This window comes from Mandrillus leucophaeus, unplaced genomic scaffold, assembly GCF_000951045.1.
Source record: "Mandrillus leucophaeus isolate KB7577 unplaced genomic scaffold, Mleu.le_1.0 Scaffold342, whole genome shotgun sequence".
Classification (NCBI taxonomy): Eukaryota; Metazoa; Chordata; class Mammalia; order Primates; family Cercopithecidae; genus Mandrillus; species Mandrillus leucophaeus.
Genome location: NW_012103610.1, coordinates 1998658 through 2018569, shown reverse-complemented (window position 1 = coordinate 2018569; position 19912 = coordinate 1998658). Strand labels below are relative to the sequence as shown.

At 35.5% G+C, this 19912-nt stretch overlaps 1 protein-coding gene across 8 annotated transcripts in view; it reads right to left on the bottom strand.

The window, feature by feature from the left end:
• The window catches only part of DLG1 (discs, large homolog 1 (Drosophila)), a 292696-nt gene that overhangs the window by 158055 nt on the left and 114729 nt on the right, over positions 1-19912 (bottom strand). For 5 of the 8 annotated variants that reach the window (XM_011988972.1, XM_011988970.1, XM_011988973.1 and 2 more), the window contains exon 5: positions 11295-11459. In XM_011988972.1, coding sequence (XP_011844362.1) covers positions 11295-11459 — 165 coding nt within the window. Of the gene's footprint in view, positions 1-354; positions 912-11294; positions 11460-19912 lie in introns of those variants that run through there. The other 3 variants (XM_011988976.1, XM_011988977.1, XM_011988975.1) reach the window with 2 other exon arrangements.

Genomic DNA, 19912 nt, shown 5'->3' with positions numbered 1-19912 from the left:
TTCTTTGGTCAGACATCATACTCTATAGCATTCAGCACAGTCTAAAAAGGAGATGAGCATTATTAATTCGTATTTTAATTTATGTATCAATGGGTTTATATTTTTAGAAAAGTCATTCAATTGAATCTGAGGCTATTTTGTTTGGTATTACATAAGAACATAAGGAAAAATATTTCTTGTTCCCCCTTTTGTGCTAAAGACCTGCATGGATGGACAGAAAACATACATTTCTACACATCCAAGGTTTCAAGCCATAAGACTATTTTTTAAACCAAAACTCTATATTAAGACATTTTTACAAAGCAAATGTAAACAGAAATAGATTGAAAATAATTTCAACAAGTGGTATGTTACCTGGGTGGAGCTGGTGGCTACCGAGATGCAGTCAATAAAGCTGTGTCTTCGAGTGAAAAATGCAACTATCTGCTGCCAGCGTGAAGGTTCTGGCTCAGCCTGCAGTTCATCTGACGAGCCCTTTTTTGCCCAGTGTTTCTGCTTTGGGCCTGCTGAGCCATGGCTAGAGCTAGTATTGCCTCCTCGACTGCCGCGAGAGTATAGAAGTGTGTTGTTTCCGAAAATGTAATTCATCTCTGCAGCCCTGCAGGTGGTTGCCAAGCAGGCTTACTTCTCTACCAGCTGCTGAGTGGTGAATGATCGGTAAAAACTGCAGCTAGAATTACAGCAGCATCACTTGTAGATCAGTGAAAATAAAAACCTTGAGAAATGATGCTCATTTTCTCAGCGATTTCTTCCTATGAAAGAGCTCGTATCTTCCCTCTGTACCTGTTAGCTGTATGATGGCTGAGTTTATTTTTGCAGACAAAAAAGACGACATAAGGTGGATTTCTTTCTCATGATTATTTTTTCACCAGCGTCTGCAGGAACCAAAAGCTGTTCTTTTGTTAGCTGATAACTAGATGGACTGAAATCCAGGAAGTGAGGTCGATTAGCAGGTAAAGAAGGATGCTATAAACACTGGACTACCAAGACCCTGTGGGGCTGGCTGCCTGATTTAAAGCACTGGGTGGAAAAACCCTGGATTACCAAGTTTCAACCACAGTCTGTAGTAAAACCCAATGGCACCTTCACTGCTTATATAAATTATAAATATAAACTGAATTAAAACACACAAGAGGATTCTCTCTGCAAATAGTTCTGACTGTTTAAATGATTTCACTAAAAGAATCTTTGTCATTCATATCCAAATTTCTACACCAGGCAGGATCTTACACATCATCTGGCACTGGCTCTAAGTTGTTCAAAGGTGCTGCCTACGTTAAACTCTGAATATCTAATGATAGCGCTTCATTACAAATGGATTTTCCTTTATCATTTTATGTAATGTATTGGCTTTTAATGATTAATAACTGAGTCTCAAGGTAGATTAATTACTAAAACAAATATTTTGCTTCTGGAACTTTTATGATAAAAAAGAACTTTCAAGAAATTATCAGAATCATCTCTCTAGTATTTTATAAACATTCAGATTACAAGGTCATAAATTTCTAAAAATGAAAAAGAACGCTGGTAAATTTTTTGTTTTATAATCAGTGAAATGTGTTGTATCCAACTCTACATAAATACTACTCTGGTTCACCAAATACTATTACTTGATTGCTAAAGGAACATCTAACATCTACGTTAACATAATAGTTCGCCAGAGAATTGCCTGGGACGCTAGTTACATATGCAGATTGGTGTATCCTCTCCCCATCAAAATGTTAGGGGCAGGGGGAACCTGGGAATTTTTATGTTTAAAACGCTTCCCAAGTGACTCCTAAGTACCTTCAAGTTTGAGAATCACAAACTCCCAAGCAAGCCCTCTTAACACTGTGCTATATTAGTAAATATTACAACAATGGTCATTTTAAAACAATATGTGAACAAAAACGCTACTTAATAATTTACTATTGGTTGAATAATTCAATTTTTAAGTTAATAAGAGCATGTCGTAAGTCCCAACCTCAGCCACAGAATATTTTCAGATGTGGACTGACAAAATCTTGCTTGTCTACGTGCTTACCAGCACCAACTAGATGCAGCCTTTTGTCAAACGACAACCTTGAGGTCCACTGCAAATCCTGACTCAGCAAGAAAATATGCTACAACCTTGAGGGCCACTGCAAATCCTGACTCAGCAAGAAAATACGCTAGCCCTGTCTCTGTGACACCTCTGCTGAGACGCGAACACGTGCTCAGTAAGGGCTGAGAGCCATGTGGGACTCTTGAGGGTAAGATATTTTGTGACAGATTATACCAGAAAGTATGCTGCTTCTTCCCAAGGACTGTGCAGGCAGTAGCTGACAACTTGCGGCCCCAGACAGAGTGATCCTATCTAATTCGGAGTAGGAGAATATAAGAAAACACTAAGGGCAGATAGGTAACTAATAATACTCTTGTGAAGGAAAAAATGAAACCTCCTGGAAAAAAATTCAAGTTTTATTATGGACCAGGTACCTACTAAATACCTGATTAGTGTGGTTTATACAAATGCTACAGTAATTTGTCTGGCCCTAAAATATGTGCCTTGATCCATGTCTGATGAAAACCTTAAGAAAAGGGGAGGAGAAAACCCAAGAACTGACATGAGTTCTGTTATTCTGAATTAGTATGGGTGAAGATCAGGAATACAACGGTTGAATGCAAATCTCCTACCTCAAACTGTAAACAGTACTAACAGACAGACAATAGTAGTAGGCTCTTAGTGTTCATGTATTTAGCCCACAGAGCCAAAGAACTTAGGGGTACAATCTAAAGTTGACAGATCACTGCCCCCCATATTTCCCCAATGAACAGGGAAGAAATACTTCTCAATGTGAATTTCCTATCCAAATCCATTCACATCAAGAAAACAACTTCAAGTTTTAAGAAAGGCTTCCTTATGAAAACGTCCTGTTACATGACCTACAAAAATCTAGGAACACCTCATTCATTGGCCAGCAGTCAGTATATGCACACGTAAAATTTACACCTAAATCACAAGAGGGGTTTCACATAAGATTAGACTGGGAGATGGAAGGCAACCAACTCTTTGCTTTAGAATATCCTCTCTCATTACACAGCAGAGATGAAAGATAAAACTCCATTAAAACCAAATTTAAGTTCATTAAAGAAAAACCAGGAAAACCTATTTAAAACAATGGATTAAAAGATGGTATGCAATCTAAACTACCAAAAGGAACCACTATTAACATTTTAATATGACATACAAAGAATTAATATTCTTTTTTCTGTAATGTTTTTTCTTTTTCAGAGGGATAATATAATCTATAGTAGAATTCTAGCCTAAACAATAGGAGAAAGCTTAATTTAGTAAACTAAATATGATTAGTTCAGTGGATTACTATGTATTTCAAAACAGGATTATGAAAAATTTATGACTATGAGGAATATTTACTTTTTAATATTAAATGAAAGTAAAAACAGTTAAAAATGTATACTGGATAGGCTCTCAGTTATTTGTGTGTGTTTCTAAAGTCACAAACCCAGCAGTCTTTAGTTACAGAAACAAAGGCAAGTACTAAATAATCTTTTATGTTTGTTTTTGAGACGGAGTCTCACTATGTTGCCCAGGCTGGTCTTGAACTCCTTGGCTCAAGCCATTCTCCTGCCTCAGCTACCCACGTAGCTGGGGTTACCACCATGTCCAGTTTACTAAATAATCTTAGTGAAAAATGTAACAAGGTAAAGGACAAGGGGACAAGCAATACTGAAACTCTAAAGTACAAAAAAAAAAAAAAAAAGAAAAGAAAAAGAAAAGAAAAAATACAAAGTAACTACAAAGCTAATGTAATGTAAATGCAATATAACAGGCATTTTTATTACTCTTTTCTAATGTGGGCTATTAAATTTCAAAACATAGAACTGTATTGAGATAACACAAGACTGAGAAGATTGACAAGAACATAGATTTGTTATTTATCTAGAAAAACCCTGAATGTCGCACACACAAAATCCCTTCTGTATGAGCACCATCTAGTGGTCAATGTATGCAAACTATATGCTCACCTTAGTATACCAGGTCCATGTAAAACAGATAAAATTCAATAATATTTTAATATGTTCCAGAGATGTAAAAATAAAGTTGATTTCAAAAACTGCTCATTATATACTAGAAATAGGAAAACTTCTATTCCTCTAGCATTTGGTTCAAAAGGCCTGTATTTGCTTGTGTCCATTTTTCTGCCACTCCCATTTCTTACATTTTTTTTTTTGCTAGTGATTTCATTTCACAGTATTCTCAATACTACTGGATGAAATAAAACACTAGGAAACATGTTTATTTAGCACACTTATCTGCTTATTTCCTGTTTTTTTGGTTTGATTTCAAGTCCCTCTTAGCAATGTTTACTTTATATACGATAGTTTGAACATAATTTTCCTTGCCATTGAAGACAAAAACCAAATATATATTCTTTGTTTCTTCAATGATCACTGCAACCTCCCATACACTCAATAATGCTCCTACTGTCCTCCTTGTTGCTTCAGGTACATTTCAAACTTTTTGGGAAAAGGCGAGGTTATTATTTGTTCGATTTAGTGTTCTAACAATTTTTCCTAATTCTCAGTTCATTTTTAGTTTTAGAATCTTGACACTATTCTTATATAACCCCAAAATCTACCCACTATGTCCTTCTCTTCTACATTAAGATTTAAAAAAAACTATTACATCCCCAATTTCTTTCTTGTTATTCTTTCCAACACTGGCAAGAAAGTATCCCTTTCAGAGTCTTAAATTATAAAATCATAATAATAATTACTTTATATTATAAAATATAATCATAAAATATAATTATAAAATATAATCATAATTATATAATTATTTATAATCAAATTATAAAATATAATCATAATTACTTTATTCAGGACTTTATCTTCAAGTCCTGAATAAAGTAACCCAATCACTATCTTACTTTATTCATGATTCTAGTAATGAGAGCCACCATCCCACCACAATAATCTAATAGATTAATTCACGGCATATTTCATGGTGGCAAACCCTTCATAATAACATTCATCATACAGGTCTTTTAGATCTTGCCCTCATTTCCTAACATGCAACCTGAGTATCAGCAATAATATCATAAACCTTCCTGCATTTCTACAGTTTCTTGTGATTATCACCCTTCCACTGTATTTATTTACCCCAGTAACTGCCTCCTCCGACTTGGCATCTTACACATCCTTCAACACTTTGTTCAAATGTCAACTTGCTTTTTTCAGAAAACTCCAAGAATTTAATTTCTCCCTCTTTCATGTTACATCATATCTTTCCATTAAAGAATGCTAATCACTGATGTCTAACAAAGTTACTAGCCTAGATGTTTAATAACTGTTTGCTAAATGCATGTACTTGCTTGACACAACTAATATGCTAGCAGTTGATTTTTAAAGCATCTATTAAATTTTATTTTTAACATTAGCTTTTATTAGAATTGTGAAGACTAAAGCTGTGCCTAATTTACAATCTATTCAGCAAACCACTGTTATTCTAAGATACTTTTTCAAATTATAAAAATAATAATTTATATCCTGCCTTCTACACGCAGCATAACAGCTGTTCACTTCACTCTAAACCACAATACTATGTAAGAGGAAAAGCTCTCTATATTAGCTTTTATTTTTAAAAACAGACTACTAGTCTAATACCTGACACTGTATTTTAAATAAACTGTTGAGCTTCTTACAACATTTATTCTGGTTTTTTAAAAGTTAAGATGAAAAAACATTAAAGCTTGCCTTCTTATGTCAAAATAAGGGTTGTTCTCCTTCAATTTTGGTTTTCTAACAAAAAGTTAAAGAAACCCTACCTACTCTCCTATGCCTACCTACTCCAAATCTATTACACCCCTCAAATAATTATTTCACGTGGTATCTGCCACAGTAACCTATGAATGAAAGAGGGGAAGCAGGTAGAAATTCCCCAAACAGCCTTAATCATTCTTAAATTACAATTCTATCAGAATACAATCTGTCAGAAAGTTTCAAGAACTTGAGAAACGTTCATATTCTTTTGACCCAGTAATTTGATTTCTGGTAATCCATCCAAAGGAAATAAACTAAATACTTTTCATGTCCAAAGATCACTCATTGTAGCTTTCCTTACAATGGAAGATTTTTACCAATCTAAAAAAATCTAATAAAAATGAAGGTAACAGATATCAGAGAGCTGATATGGTCATCAAATTATGGTGCAAATATATCAGGTAATAGTATGTATCAAGTACTTGATACATCATGATATTACATAGGAAATATACAAGAAAATGTGTTTAACAAGTTTACAATAGGAAAAAACATTAACATATTAAAGCGTGATTTAGAAAGAAATGATAGAGAATATACACAATTTTTTTCTACTGGGACTGGAAATCCTTATCTATTCAGTTTGCAAATATGAATCAGATAGCCAGCAAACCAAAGTGAGGGAAAGGGGACTAGTGGTTTCACTTAAGAGCCCCAGAGGATTATTTATAATTGTTTCAGAGATTGATTCTGTTAATACCCAACAACATAAAACAAAACGAACAAGGCAGAGCAAGAGAATGGCCTACAAAGACGGCCAGGTTTTCAGCTGCTTCTCATGGAACCAGCTGAATTATTACCATGGCACCCTAAGACTCATGAGAGCCTGCTGGTACTTTCTTGATCTTAACAAAATGTGTCATGTCAACAAAGGTTTACATATGACTACACAAAGATTGCCACTCAGGTAAGGCAATGATAAAATGCCAACAACTGGAAGATTTTTACCAATTTCAGAAATGGTAAATGTGGAAAAGGTAAGTCTTACAACTGATGATAAAGGACATTTTAATTTTAATAACATACTCCTTTATGTAAGCCTCTATAAAATATTTGCTGTAAGGGAGATAATCCTTTATCATTGTGATAATAAACAAAAAGCAAGTACATGTAAAGAAAAAGAGCAATTTAAAGCAGATACCAAAAAATTGACTTTACATCACTTATGGTCAGGAGATTAAGGAACGAATAAACCAGATTAAGAACGCAGTGAAAATCTTAAAAGTATGAATGTGTTCTTTCTCAATACTATAAATTTAAGTCTCTCATTCTAGAAGGAGGATTCGACAAATGATGTCAGAAATTTACTTGTAAATATTAATAGCTCAACACAGATAGCACAGTAGTGCAGGAAAATACCTCAAGCTTTGCATTCATGGGGGACTAGTTCTAGGACTGCCCGAGTATACCCAAATCCTCGCATACTGAAGTCCTGAAGTCAGCTATGCACTTATATGAAGTCAGTCCTCTGTATACTTGGGTTTTGCAATCCACAAATATTCTTATGTTTGACTGCATTTGTTTGAAATCTGCATTTGTTTGATCCACATATAAGTGGAGCAGTGCAGTTCCAACTCATGTTGTTCAAGGGTCAACTACAGTAGCAGTAATAGTGGCGGGACAATGCTTCGCAACTGTGTCTGTACATTAGAAACACCTGGAGAACTTGTAAACCTCCCAAAGGCCAGTCTGTATTTCAATTCACGTACCAAGATTGATCACCTAGCATTTAATTAGAAGAATCACATATGGAGATGGCTGCTAAAAGGGTTTTGTCGGCCGGGCGCGGTGGCTCACGCCTGTAATCCCAGCACTTTGGGAGGCCGAGGCAGATGGATCACGAGGTCAGGAGATTGAGACCATCCTGGCTAACACGGTGAAACCCCGTCTCTACTAAAAACAACAGAAAATTAGCCGGGCGTGGTGGCGGGTGCCTGTGGTCCCAGCTACTCGGGAGGCTGAGGCAGAAGAATGGCGTGAACCCGGAAGGCAGAGCTTGCAGTGAGCCGAGATTCGGCCACTGCACTCCAGCCTGGGCAACAGAGCGAGACTCCGTCTCAAAACAAACAAACAAAACCAAACAAAACAACAACCAAAAAGGGGGGGTTTTGTCATATTAATCTTTGATTTACACCAAAAGTCTTTCCAACTATCATAATGAAGTAGGTTTTCACTGATGAAAGTAGTGGCTTATTAAAGAGCAAAATGGGATTTTGCTGGTGAAATGCATAGTATCCCAGTTATGAGAACTGGTTGAATTAATTTAGAGACAGAATTCACCCTTGCTTAGGAAAGGGAAGACTCTGGAGAGGCCTAAACCCTTAGGGATAACACCTTAGGTTTAATCCGTAAGACGTCTGGAGACTCTGGGTAAACAAAATCTTGTGTCTGGAATATTGTTTTATCTGCTTAGAATGAGCATTTTTAAGGCAACAACGGAAAGCTGGGGTTTCATCAGATTTAAAGAACAGGCTACATAAAATATGCATGCTGGCTCACTGTCTGTTTAAATGTCTGCTTGTGTCATAATCTGCAAACATACCAAAATAACTACTAAAAGACCTACCAAAAGACCAGAGTTGGCCATATGCAAATTGGCTTTGGTTGGTTTGTAACAATGAGGATGACGAGAAATTCAAAACATCAGAAATTAAAAAAATATACATATCCTGGGAGTGTTTTTGGACAAAAGTAATAAATTAGATTAATTCAATCAAGATAAAACCAGGCCTGGGCTGACAGGAACAGCCCACACAACAAGACGGGAGCTCGGGCTTTAGTATGCTAAGGTTCTTATGCTGTCTGGAATAAGAGTGAAAGGCATTTATTTACTTTAGACTTTTTTAAGTTAAACATATATTAAAATTTCTACAATAACCACTAATGGAAGAGAAACAATTTTTAACTTCCAAGCTAATAGTAAGGGAAAACGAGATGAGAAAATACAATCCAAAAGAAGATATGAGCCAAGTGCGGAGGCTCACACTTGTAATCTCAGCACTTTGGGAGGTCAAGGGAAGAGGATCACTTGAGGCCAGGAGTTCAAAACCAGCCTGGGCAACAAAGCAAGACCCTGTCTCTACCAAAACAAAAAAATAGCCAAGCATGGTGGCGTGTGCCTGTAGACCCAGCTACTTGGGAGGCTGAGCTGGGAGGATCACTTCAGCCCAGGAGTTTGGGGCTGCAGTAAGCTATGATAGCCAATGCACTCCAGCCTGGGCAACAGAGCAAGATTCTGTCTCAGAAAAACAAAAACAAAAAAGACAATACAAAAGGAATAGTCCCTAATGTTTAAGAATTAAACACACTTCTAAGTAACTCATGAGGCTAACAAAAAACAAATCACACTGGACGTTAAAAAAAATACAAAAGAAAACATTACATATTCAAACTTGTGGGATACATTTAAAAATCCTGTTTCAAGAAATATTTATAAATGAATACTACTAGAAAAGAAGGCTGGTAATCAGTGCAATAAGCAACTGACTTGAGAAACTAGAAAAACAAGAAAACAGAATAAACTCAAAGAAACCGAAAAAGAAAAAAAAAATGATAAAAAGAGAAAGGAAGAAAAGATAAAAGAACTGTTTCTGCCACTAACTGGTAAACAGCCAACTGATTTTTTGGCTGTTTACTCTCCCTAACTCTCTTTTAGTTCCTCAAGGGAAGATGAGATTACTTATACTGAACACAATCTTTAATTGATATTCAGCTATCCTACGTGTAATTTATATTTACATATACACATATGCATGTACATACATAAACACGTCTATATGTATGTGTATGTGTGTAAAAGAACAGAGGGATAAGGGTGGGCACACAGGGCAAGGACTCAAGATAATTTTTTTTTAAGATGGTTCTTTGAAAAGACCATCTTTGAAATGGACACTTTTGGCAAGAATGGTGAAGGAAAACAAAGAGTCTGAAATAAACGATATTATGAATAAAAAAGGGGCCATGCCTACATATGCTACAGATATTAAAAGGTATTAGCAGGATATCATAAATAATAATTTGAAAATACATCTGAAATGTTAAAAATTACTAAAAAAAAAATAGCCTAGCAAAATTACCTGATAGAAAATTTGAATCGTACTATAATCACTAAAAATTTTAACCAGTAGTATGTTATCACTCCTCAAAGAGAATTACAAAATCCAGGTAAATTTTACTAGTAAGAAATGATCCTTAAGCTAAATACACACAACCAATAAAGGATTAGTATTCAGAATATGTAAAGCAATACAAATTATAAAAAGAACGACCCAATACAAAAACGAGCAAAAATCTTAAATGGGCCCATAACACATAAGGAAACCTAAAGGATCAATAAATATATCATACCTCCCTAACAAAATTCCCATTAAAATCACAATCAGATACCATTTCAAAACCAAAACAACGCCAAAAATAAGAATACCAATTGATGAGAACATGGATCAACTAAAAACATTAGATGTTGCTGCTGAAAATGGAAATGACACAGCTACTGAGAAACACTCTGGCATTATTCACAAAGATGTATATATAACCTGTGTTTTTTAGAAGCACTTTTTATACTAGTAATAACTTGAAAATAAATCCATATCCATCAAAAGTAAAATAAATTGTAGTATATTCATAAAATAGAAAACTCTGAAGCAGTGAAGTTAATCAACCTGAGGAATGTGATACTGAGTAAAAAGTACAAGTTAAAGGTAAGATACAGTATGAGTCCATTTACATAAAGTCCAAAATATGCAAAACAATTGATTAGCCATCTAAATATATAGTAGAACCTTAATAAGAAGGGTAAATAAACTCAGGATTGTAGTTACTTCTGAGGGGAGAGATGACAGGATCAGGAAAGGTCACATATTTGGAATTTAAAGATAATGTTAACGCTCTTTTTCTTTTTTGAAATGGAGTCTTGCTCTGTCGCCCAGGCTGGAGTGCAGTGGCGTAATCTAGGCTCACTGCAACCTCCGCCTCCCAGGCTCAAGCGATTCTCCTGCCTCAGCCTCCCGAGTAGCTGGGACTACAGGCGTGCGTCATCACGCCTGGTTAATTTTTTTGTATTTTTAGTAGAGACGAGATTTCACCATATTGGCCAGGCTTGCCTCAAACTCTTGACCTCAAGTGATTCACCCGTCTCAGCCTTCCAAAGTGCTGGAAACACACTTTTTCTATACCAACTAATATTTAAAAGCAAGTGTTTGAAAATATTTCAGTGTGTTGTATTTGAAATTTAATAGTTATTTCCTTCATGGGAATTTTTAGACTTAAAGATAGCATCATTGAATAACATTCATTTATAAAATATATATTTAAAAATGTTTTCAGTTTTCCTGAGTACTAATGAGCACCCTGAAATTCTCCATAACTATGATACTACAATGGGGGGTGGGGAGAACCTACATGAAAGAAAACTTCTCTCCGAGCATGAGCTGTATGTCTGACAAAAGTAATATGTAATTCATAACGATAAGAAATAGATACTATCCTACCTTTATTGGTGAAATATGAGAATGAGAAACAAATCCATGGACATTCTCAATCTCTGATAAGTTCTTCTCTGAGACGTGAACCAGCTCGGGACCCACCACTTCATTCGTGATTTGTGGGGAAATGTGCTCTTGAGGAGGTGTGTCTTCATCCTGATACCTGTACTTCTGTAAAGTAAAGAAAATAAATATGAAAAAGCCCTGATAAGCAAAGTGAGTTTAATTCAAATCATGGTTTTCATAACTAGCCAAATACTCAACATTTAGCAATATAAAAAGTATATTTATGGTTTAATACATCAGATCTGAGAAACAGGATTTTATTTTAGAAATAATGCCAATAATTTAATACAATTATTTAATTTAAACATTAAAAATGACTCAAAGCTAGGTGATAGAGAAGCCTGAATATTGGACTGCTCACTTCTCACCCAATGTTAGCTGAATCATGTATCTCTAAGATACAATTATTTAAATAAAGTCAACGTGAAAAGCCCAAGTTATGCACCTTAGTCTGGTTTTCTTACTCCGTTAACTTGTATACAAAATTTTTTAAAGTCAGCCATTTTAATTTCTACCTGAAAATTAGTTCAGCAGACAATAGCGTTTTTTATTTTAACTCTAATCTCTCTCTCTCTCTCTCTCACACACACACCTCTATGCAATCTTTTTCTAAAAAATTACTATAATTAAAAAAAAGCTTCCTCACACCAAGCTGAGAAGGCCGATGGCATAAATAAAGCCACACTGAAAAAAAAATTCTCTTTCCCATCACCCTGAAATAAACCTACTCATAAAGAAAAGACACAAAACAAGGCACAATAAAAAAAAATTTCAACAAGAAACCAAGGTTTATTAAGTTGCTCTTATCAATGATTTAAATAAAAATAGCAAACATAAAGTGATATTTTTTAAAAAAGGCATACAAGTGGGTCAGTACCCAGTAATCCTACTACTGGGAACAAAACCAATCAATCAATCAATAAATGAATAAATAAATAAATCATTCTATCAAAAAGACACATGCGTGTTCACTGCAGTGCTATTCACAATAGTAAAGAAATGGAAATAACCTAGCCGGGCGAGGTGGCGGGCGCCTGTAGTCCCAGCTACTCGGGAGGCTGAGGCAGGAGAATGGCGTAAACCCGGGAGTCGGAGCTTGCAGTGAGCTGAGATCCGGCCACTGCACTCCAGCCTGGGCGACAGAGCGAGACTCCGTCTCAAAAAAAAAAAAAAAAAAAAAAAAAAACAACAAAAACAAAACAAAACAAACAAACAAACAAAAAAAGAAATGGAAACAACCAAGATGACCACCAGTGGTGGAATGGATAAAGAAAATGTGGTATATATACACCACAGAATACTATGCAGTCATAAAAAAGAATTAAATCATGTCCTCTGTGGCAACATGGATACAACTGGAGGTCATTATCCTAAGTGAACTAACACAGGAACAGAAAACAAAATATTATGATGTTCCCACTTGTAAGTGGGAGCTAAACATTGAATACACACAGGAACACAGAGGGGAACAATAAACACTGGGGACTGCTTGAGTGGGGAGGTGGAAGGGGGTGTGGGGTGGATGGCTACCTATCGGGTACTATGCTCACTACCTTGGTGACAGGATCATTCCTATGCCAAGCCTCAGTGACACACAATTTACCCAAGTAACAAACCTGCATATGTACCCCCTGAACTTAAAAGTAGAAAAAAAATGGGTCAGTAAACTTAGAGGGAAAAATGCTCAACTTCTTTAGTGAGAAGAAACAAACAAACAAAAAACCCAGCATCAGCTGAGAGACAGTATTAAGCAGTATTAAGGAGGAATACCAGTTATCTGTTGTATAGATGGGAGGAAAAATGTACGTTTGTAAATACATGCCAAAAAAAAAAAAAAAAAAGAATCGTAACTATGGGCTTGAATGCTGAAAGTTACTATACAACCTCCAGTATCACTTTTTAAACAACATCCTTCTGTAAAATGGTACAATCACATGGAAAACAGCAATCTGGTTTATATCAACATTACCTTACTCAACATGATACAAGAATAGTTTTTTCACAGGTGTTTTCAAAACCAATAAAAAAGGGTTCTCTAACTTTATCCTGTAAGCAAGGCTGAAGTTAACATAAACACAGAAAACCTAACACAGTTTACATACTCAGTGGAGTGGAAGCACAAGTTAAGTACTCTCAGGAGTAGATATAAGGAAGGAAATTTGGTGCCATCTTTTGAAACTCTACAGGTACTCAACAACTTAGGATATACTTTAGAAGAGATACACGGATAAGGATATTCACTACAGTTTGGAATTTTAAAAAACTGACAATAAACTGCCTTTCAATCAACTAACAAAATGTCTAAAGAAATGAGACACACCCATCGTAGGAAATTCTACACAGAAGTTAAATTGATCAAAAATTTACATCTTCTAATAGGACAAAGCAAAAACATAGATAACTGAATGAGGAAAGGATCTTTCAAAGCTATAGATACTTATATACACATGATATGTATTTTCTACATAAAACTATATATGTACGTAAATATACTTAAAATTTTATATAAATGCATTGTTTAAACATTTTAAAGCAACACTGTATGTATGTATCATTATATATGTGTATGTGTGTATCCATGTCTATGAATGTACGTATGTAATTTGGAGGGACGTGAAAGGAATTAAAATTTTAAAAAGTCTCATTCTGAAAAGGAAAGAAGTAATTTTAAAATTATGTCTTTTAAGTAGCTTTTAATCTATAAGTTCCCTCTTGATCCTTTTTTATTTTCTATAATTACGGAAAAACTCAAGGCATTTGACCTAAAGAGGTTTCAGTAAAATGACTGCAACATCATGGGGTTCTTCAATGTAGTCCTTTTGCTTCCTTATTTCCTGTAAACTGGCAGCTGGACACAACAAATTGATTAGTCTCACGTTCCGTCCTTTTGGTGAGACTACAGGTGGTGGTGGGTTATTTTATCAGAAAGCATATGCTTGTCTCTCGTTTTGTAAAGTTAGCAGCTCTTGATATTCAATGCCTAAACTAATTCATTCACTGGGATTTGCAAAAATTGTGACAAACTAATTCGCTATTTATTTTTCACCAATGCAATGGAATACATGTATAAAGAGATACTTCACCTACAATGTGGTTATCCGTTGGTATGGTTCACACAGATGAAACAGGAAAAATACCTTTACTTACTAGTTTCCAAGACAGATTTGAAAAATTGGCTCCCTGTCATCTCCTAAGGTGATCAATTAGTTTCTATATAGCATTCAATGCAATCTCTGTCAAAATTCCATCAGGCACTTTTCCCCCACAGAAACTGACAAGCTGATTCTAACACCCACATGGAATTGCGAGGAATGCAGAATAGCCAAAATAATCTTGAAAATGAACAACAAAGTACAGGGCTCACACCTGATTTTGAAACTTACGACAAAGCTACATTAATCAAGACTACGGTACTGGAATAAATATAGATATATAGATCAACGGAATTGAAGAGTCCAGAAATAGATCCTTACATTTACAGTAAATTGATTTTGGACATGTGTGCCAAGGGAGAAACAATCTTTTTTTTTTTTTTTTTTTTAAACAAATGATATTGGGACAACTGGATGCAAAACCATGAAATTAGACCCTTTCCTTACACTACGTACAAAAATTAACACAAAATTAAAATTAAATATGAGCTACAGTTAGAAAACCGTAAGTGTAAATCTTTGTGACCTCAGGATTAGGAAATGGTATCTTAGATATGACATCCAAACCATCAGCAACCAAAGAAAAAACATAAATTGGACTCATCAAAAAAACAAAAACAAAAACAAAAACTTTTGTTCATCAAAAGCCACTATCAAGAAAGTGAAAAGACAACCCAAAGCGGCCAGGTGCGGTGGCTCACACCTGTAATCCCAGTCCTTCGGGGGGCTGAGGTGGGCAGATCACGAGGTCAGGAGTTCGAGACTAGCCTGGCCAATATAGTCAAACCCCGTCTCTACTTAAAATAAAAAATTAGCCAGGTGTGGTGGCGGGCGCCTGTAGTCCCAACTACTCAGGAGGCTGAGGCAGGAGAATCGTTTGAAGCCGGGAGGCAGAGGTTGCAGTGAGTCAAGACTGGGCCACTGTACTCCAGCCTGGGTGACACAGCAAGACCCAGACTCAAAAAAAAAAAAAAAAAAAAAAAAGACAACCCAAAGCATGAGGAGAAAAACACTACAAATAATATATTTGATAAGGGTCTAGTGTCCAGAAGACAACTTACAGCTCAACAAGAAGTCAATTTAAAAATGGGCAAAAGATTTAAACATTTTCCCAAAGAAGATATACGAATAGCCAATAAGCACATGGAAGGATGTTTAACATCATTAGTCATTACATAAATGCAAATCAAATCCATAATGAGATACTACTTCACATCCAACATGAGGACCATAATAAAAAAAAGACCGACAGGTGTTGTCAAGAATGTGGAAAAATGGGAACTCTCGTACATTACTGATGGGAATGTAAAACGGCACATTCCCTCTGGAAAACAGCTTGACGGTTCCTCAAAAAGTTACATGAAGTATCTTAAGACCCAGCAATTTCACTCAAGAGGGAGAAATGGTATCAACTGCTAATGGATGTGGAATTTCTTTCTGGGATGATGAAAACCTTCTGAAATCAGTTAGTGGTGGTAGGTGCACAATCCTGCACACATAACTGTATACTTTAAAAGAGTAAATTTTACAGTATATGAGTATCTTTGAATTATTATAAAAATTATCACAATAAACTGATGGATTACACATATCTGATGATAAAATCTACTGAAAAAATCTTCTCTGAACCTGAAATTGACATATCTCTAGCCAATGGGAATCTCTTATTAAAGTTTCTGAGTTCCCTTATACTTGTACCTTTAAGAAAACCTTTTATAAAAACAGTTACCAAATCTAAAGTCTATTCTCTATTACAGGTTGAGCGTCCCTAATCCAAAAATTCAAAATCTGAAATGCTCCAATTTTCAAAACTTTTTGAGCACCAACATATCACAAGTGAAAAATTCCACATCTGACCTCACGTGATGGGTTGCAGTCACAACACTGTTTCATGCACAAAAACAGTGTATATGAAGTCCTTCAGGCCACGTGTATAATGTGTACACGAAACAAATTTCATGTTTAGATCTGGGTCCCATCCCCAACATATCTCATTATGTATATACAAATATCCCCAAATCTGAAAAATTCCAAAATCCAAAACACTTCTGGTCCCAAGCACTTTGGATAAAGGATGCTTAACCTGTAATTATTCAAAAAAGAGAAACCTTGGGTTCATTACAATTATTAATTGAGAAAGCACTTCCAAGTAGCTTTCAAGGCCATCACTACATTACACAGCAATATTCATCTCTATTTCTTGTTATCTAAAGGTTTATCTCAACCTATTTCCAATTTTTTGTAACACTGAAAACTTCATATAAAACCAGTTTGCCAATAAAGTAGAATGTAGAAAACTAATGCCTCTCTAAGGATGGTCCAAGTCTAACTTACCTAACACTTAGACTAAAAAGAATTACAAAGTGGTGACGAGGAGGGTTAGGGATGAAGGAGGAAACATATTTTTAAATGATTATAGTAAGAACATTCTAAACACATTTTCCCATCCTTGTTTACGTTTTTCAGGCCACTATCTTTGACATAAAACTTTACGCTGCCCTTAATCTTGGTTAACAATATCAGCAATATTATTTACTTACTACTATGACTTACGTATAGGAATGTGACTAAATTACTACTTCACTGCTGTTAGATAATTTCCAGATATCTTTCTTTAGAAACAATTTTCTGATTATGGAAATGATGCAGATTCTTGAATCTATTAGAAAATCCAAAATAACTAAAATTAAGGCCAAAAACTAAGTATTTAATAAAATATTTAGTACAAGGTTCTTAAATCAATACCAAACAGTTGAACAAATATAATTATTATTAGTGTGCACATATCTCCCTATCTACCCTTCAAATACTTATTATTTCAGTAGTAAATTTAAAAGAAATATTTGGTACCACATATTGTTCCATGCATGCCAATACACTTCGTTTTAGGAAAAACAGTAACACATTAACATAAAAGGAGCGGTGAGGCTTAATGTGAAATTCCTGAAACAGATGAGGATTAACATGTGTTGAGGAATGGAGGCCAGTATTACCCTGTTACCAAAACCACACAGGACACAGCAAAATAATAAAACTACAGGCCAATACCACTAATGAACATAGACAGAAAAATCTAAAGAAAATACTAGCAAATCGAATCCAACAGCACCATCAAAAATATAATACCCCATGATCCTGTGGGATTTATCCTGGGGAGGCAAGGATAGTTCAACATACACAAATCAATAAATGTGATACATTACATAAACAGAAATAAGGTCAAAAGCCTTATTTCAATAGACTCATCTCAATAGACTCAGAAAAAACATTCAGTAAAATTCAGCCTCCTTTCATAATAAAAAGTCCACAACAAACTAGGCTTTGAAGAAACGTATCTCAACATAAAAAAGACCATATGTAACACACCCACAGTCAACATTATAGTTAGTGGGGAAAAGTTAAAAGCATTCCCTCTAAGAACTGGAACGATACCGGAATAGCCCCTCTCACCACTCTTACTCAACGCAATACCGGAAGACTTGCCACAGCAATTAGGCAAGAGGAAAAAACAAAAGGCACCCACATTAGAAAAGAGGAAGAAGTCAAATTATTCCCGTTTGCTGATGATATGATCTTATATCTAAAAAACTCTAAAGACTCCACAAAAAAAACTCTGAGTTGGTAAATGAATTCAGGAAAAGTTTCAGGATACAAAATCAATGTACAGAAATCAGTAGTGTTCCTATCCACAAATAATGATCTGGCCAAAGACCCAATCAAGAAGGCAATCCCATTTACGGTAACTACAAAATAAAATAAAATAATAAAATACCTAGGAATACATTCAACCAAGGAGGCAAAAGATCTCTACAAGGAAAACTACAAAACAATGATGAAATACATGGCAGATGACACAAACAAATGGAAAAACACCCCATGCTCATGGATCAGAAGAATGAATAAAGTTAAAATGACCACACTGTCCAAAGCAACTAGAGGTTCAATGTAATCCCCAGTAAAATACCAATATCATTTTTCACAGAAGTAGAAAAAAAATCCTAAAGTTCATATGAAACCAAAAAAGAGCCCAAATAGCCAAAACACTTCAGTGAAATTACTCAGACACAGAAAGACAAATACCGCATGCTCTCACTTGTAAGCGGGAGCTCAATAATGTGTTCACATGGACGCAGAGTGTGGAATGACGGACAACGCAGACTTGCAGGGGTGGAGAGGTGGAGGGGTGGATGACAGGAGGCAGTCTGGTGGGTACCATGTGCACTGCTTTAGTGATGGATGCTCTGGGGGCCCTGATTTCACCACAATGCAGTTTATTAATGTAGCAAAACTGGACTTGTACCCCATGATTATATATAAATAAACCAAATGCATGGAAACCATAATAAATGTAAGATGAGCAGAATTACAAAACGAGTGATAACGATAAATGTAAATGTATTATATCTGCACTTCACGTCTATCAAGGAAACACTGACTGCTGCCTTCCTGAAGAAGACAAAACCTTCCAAACTTCTCAACCAGATTATAGAACCTGAAAACACAAGAGACTCTCACTTTGAATATGAATTCAAATGTTTTGGAAGGAAAAAAAGCAAACTGAATCCAACACTATGATGTGAAATGTATCCCAACAATAAGGATGGCTCAATTTTAAGACAGTCATGTATTCATGTATTTTAACATATGAAAAGATCAAAGAACAAAATTCGCAGGATCATCTCAATAAATGCTCTAAGAACCACCACCTAAGAATCTCAAAATTTTAAACCCAATCCTGATTTTAGGAGAAGAAAAACTCTTAGCAATACAGAAATACAAATAAACTTTCAAAGCATCTACCAGCAATCATATTTGATGGTGAAACAGAAGCATTCTTAAAGTAGCAATCGAGGCAGTATCATCTTATTCAACACTTCTCTAGTTTCTAACCAATATGCTAAAAACAAAACAAAACAAAAACAAGAAGCGTAATTGCCTAAAACTGCAAACCAGAAAATTGTAAAAGAATTGTAAGGAGATGTGAGCATTACTTCTGAAGAAATGTTCACAACTGTAGCCAGTTTTTCAAAGGGATTTGGGAAATTACTTTAAGTAAGTCTGGGGGGTAGGGAGGAATGCCGTCCTTGTCAGAGAATGATCCAGTCTAACCACTGTTAGATTTGTCGTAAAAGTGACAGTGAAGCGGAAGGGAAAATGTGTATTTTGTGTATAGAAATGTTAATTTTAGGCCTGGGACAGTGGCTCACGCCTGTAATCCCAACACTTTGGAAGGCTGACACAAGAGGATCACTTGAGGCCAGGAGTTCAGGACCATTTTTGAGACTCTGCCTCTACAAAAAATTTTAAAAATTAGCTGGACGTGGTGACGTGTGCTTGTAGTTTCAGCTACTGGGGAGGCCGAGGTAGAAGAATTGCTTGAGCCTGGGAGGTTGAGGCTGCATGCCA